At 44.4% G+C, this 3,305-nt stretch overlaps 1 protein-coding gene across 1 annotated transcript; it reads left to right on the plus strand.

Moving 5' to 3' along the window:
- Nucleotides 1–988: 988 nt before the first annotated feature.
- Nucleotides 989–2,070, plus strand: LOC121873354 (mucin-6-like). The gene is made up of 2 exons (XM_042376905.1): nucleotides 989–1,497; nucleotides 1,575–2,070. The coding sequence occupies exons 1-2, from the start codon at nucleotides 989–991 to the stop codon at nucleotides 2,068–2,070; spliced, it is 1,005 nt and encodes a 334-aa protein (XP_042232839.1).
- The last annotated feature ends 1,235 nt before the right edge of the window (nucleotides 2,071–3,305 follow it).

Below are 3,305 nucleotides of genomic sequence, written 5' to 3' on the forward strand. Positions count from 1 at the left end.
TTATTTTAAGGAAAACACTACCAGCTCTCGCCTGAGTTCTGTTTTTGATAAAAGAAAGCCAGTAAGATGTTTTAACTATAAAGTATTGGGTCATACAATAAGTAATTGTTGGCTTCTTAAAGACAAAGAGTCCAAGGATGCTCCAACAGCTCTTGCCAGTATAAAGAATTCATACAATGTAAAGTTCCCTAGAAAAGATTCATAATGTGTACAGAATGTTGAGGTAGAATTTAAGCCTTTTAGTTCAGAGGGTAGAGTCTCCCTGGTGGGTAATGAAGATAGTAAGAAACCTGTGGTTATTTTGAGAGATACGGGGGCCATGCAGTCTTTGATGTTAGAAGGTATATTGCCATTATCAGATAAGTCCGGAATGTAACCGTGGGATTGGTGCCAAAATTACCCATTGGTGGTGTATCATTTATTCTTGCAAATGATTTGGCAGGAGATAAGGTGTTCTACAGTACAACCATAATCCTATTGTTTTGAGCGTCCCAGACCTAAGTGACAGCAGTGATCAGATGGAGGCAGCTGAACAAGGTGTGTTTCCTGCCTGTGCTATTACCAGAGCAATGAGGAAAAGGGCAGAGTATGTCATTCAGGAGAACCCGAAGCCTGACACGGACATGGCAGCCCCAGTGAGTCAAGAACAATCTAAAAATCCTCAAGTATGTGACGGTGTGTTAGAAACAATTACTAGTGAGGAAATGATCGCATTATTTAATCACGAAACTGATACCAGCGTAGTTGAGGATGAGCTAAGTACCTCCCCTGTGGAGAGGATGAAAGATGAAAGTGTTAGATCAGCAAAAAAAGGACCCAGAATTAAGTAGGATGGCTGAGATTAGCTCTAACAGAACATGAAGTATCAGATGTCCCCACGGGGTATTATAAGAAGAGTGGCGTATTAATGCGTAAATGGAGACCACCAGAGATCTCTGCTGAGGATGATTGACACACTGTGCGGCTTGTAAGGTGTGCAGCAGGCGACATGAGTATGAGGCCGTGTGTGTTGTTACTAGCGTTCCAGACGCTGGCTGTGGCACACCATGGGGTAGGACCTGTGGTGATTAGTGCAAATATTGGTATCGGACCACGACCACAGGCTGGCTGCTGCTTCAACGACACCGTGGTGGATCACGGCCAGGTGGTGTTCAATCTACCCAGCAAATGTCTCCAATTAGTGTGTAACAACGGCAAGATCCTCCCTCACTTCCTGGGTGACCCCGACACAAACCACTGTTGTGAGTTTGATGGGTTGTTGTACGGTGAGGGAGCAGAGCTGTCTGGTCATTGTGTAGTGATGCAGTGTACCAGGAAGGGGTGGTTGCCCAGAGGTAACATAGACGACTGCTGTAAACACTGCTGTATACATGACGACTCCCACTTCTTCACCTTCGACGGTCACCAGTACGACTGGCATGGCTACAGTAACTACTCCATGGCTCAGACTGACATGACTTATGACCCCGAGGCTGGTGTCTTCAGTGACTTAGAGCCGTGTTTTGGGGTCCTTCCTGCCTCGAACACACCACTTTCAAGGACGATAAGCACACTGTGATATCATTGGACGCCAGCGTGTTCAATCTACTGGTGAACGGCGACCCCTACACGGTGCCTGTTATTGGGGCGGAACAAGTGCTGTGTTCATCCAAAGTTCACTCTGTTCTGGCGTGGCGCAACGGCCAGTGTACTATGTTATTAGGCACCTCCAAGCTTATGGTGCAGCACTCCCGCCATCGTCTGGACATGTGGGCTCACCCCACACACGCAGACAACCTGGATGGTCTGTGTGGACCCTTCAACTTCTACGATGCTGATGACTTCACTAGCAGGCAGGTTGACGTGCACCCGCTCGGGTACTTCCTGTCCACTTTCCCTCATTCTTGGAGGACGCAGGACCAGAACGACCACAGCTTTCGGCAATGCAGGGACTGTCAACCTCCCAGAGTCGATCGTCTGTACCGAGCTGATGAGCGGCAGCTGGCCAAGTACAGGAGTATGTGTGAAAAGTACTTGGGGTCCATCATTGACCAGAACACTAGGGCTCATCATGGCACTAAGGCACTTTGAGATTTATATATATCCTGCTAAACACCGTGTAAAGATGTTCACTGATCATAATCCATTGACTTTTCTTGAGCGAATGAGTAATAAGAATCAAAGAGTCTTAAGGTGGAGTCTGGAGTTGCAAAGATATAACCTTGATATCTGCCACATCAAAGGTAAAGAAAATGTATTGGCGGATATTTTGTCCAGAGGCTGAGATTAATTGTTTCGACATTTTCAACTTCATATTGCAGAATAAGACTGAAGTTGACAATTTTGGTGTATGTTATAATCTCCAAATTTCACAGTGTGTTTTCGAAGTTTACTAATATTATCTTAATTACACATTAGAGTGTTGGTGAAGGATTTTTGGTAATTATGTTTTATGGTGATTTATTTTATCAGTTATATTGTTTGTATAAACCAGTGATATGTGCAGATTCTATATTGAACACATCTATTGTAAAAAAGAAAAGGATGTCTAATGACACCTCTTTTTTTCTTTAAAAAAGGAGGAATTACGAAGCTTGATATAGAATATGCTTGAGGACCCGACTGATACCTGACCATCGACCTGTGTTTGGCTGTTGCACGACCACTGCTCCACCATCCGTTACTCGATCTCCCGACTCGATGTTCCGGACCTCGAGTCATGGATCATGGATACATTGGATGGCCCAAAGCTTGGGCTCATGGTTAGGCTCCCCGGAGCTCCGCTTCTGTGTTGTTCAGATCTCGAACGGAGTTGTAATGAAGCGGTGCACGAGGGAGAAGGGCAGAGCATTCCACGACGGACGAGGGTGTGGAGCCGGTGGTTGGTGGTCGGCGGAGCCAGTTTTGGTTGATAACAAATTGTGTTACTCTGGCTTAGAATGTAATGTAAGTTTGTAATATTTATGTATATTTCTATGTGGTAGGATTATGGTGATTGTTAGGGTATTGTTTTATATTTATGCAACTCTGTTGTATGATTGTGGTGATTGTTCATGCTTAATTATTACTGGTTGTTGGTGTTTCTTGTCAATATATTGTGCATCCCAACATTGCGTTTGCTACTCTTCTCCGATAGTGATGTAGAATACCCCAGTAAGACTGAATAGTACAGGAGCAATACGCTAAACATGAGGTGGAATGTAAGTAAACAAAACGCTCGAGTCTGTGGAGGTCGGTTACCGCCCGCTTCCTGGTAAGGTGTCCAGCTCATGAACAACAGCTCGTAGTTATATATATATATATATATATATATATATATATATATA

The sequence above is a fragment of the Homarus americanus genome, unplaced genomic scaffold, assembly GCF_018991925.1.
Source record: "Homarus americanus isolate GMGI-L3 unplaced genomic scaffold, GMGI_Hamer_2.0 scaffold32929, whole genome shotgun sequence".
Classification (NCBI taxonomy): Eukaryota; Metazoa; Arthropoda; class Malacostraca; order Decapoda; family Nephropidae; genus Homarus; species Homarus americanus.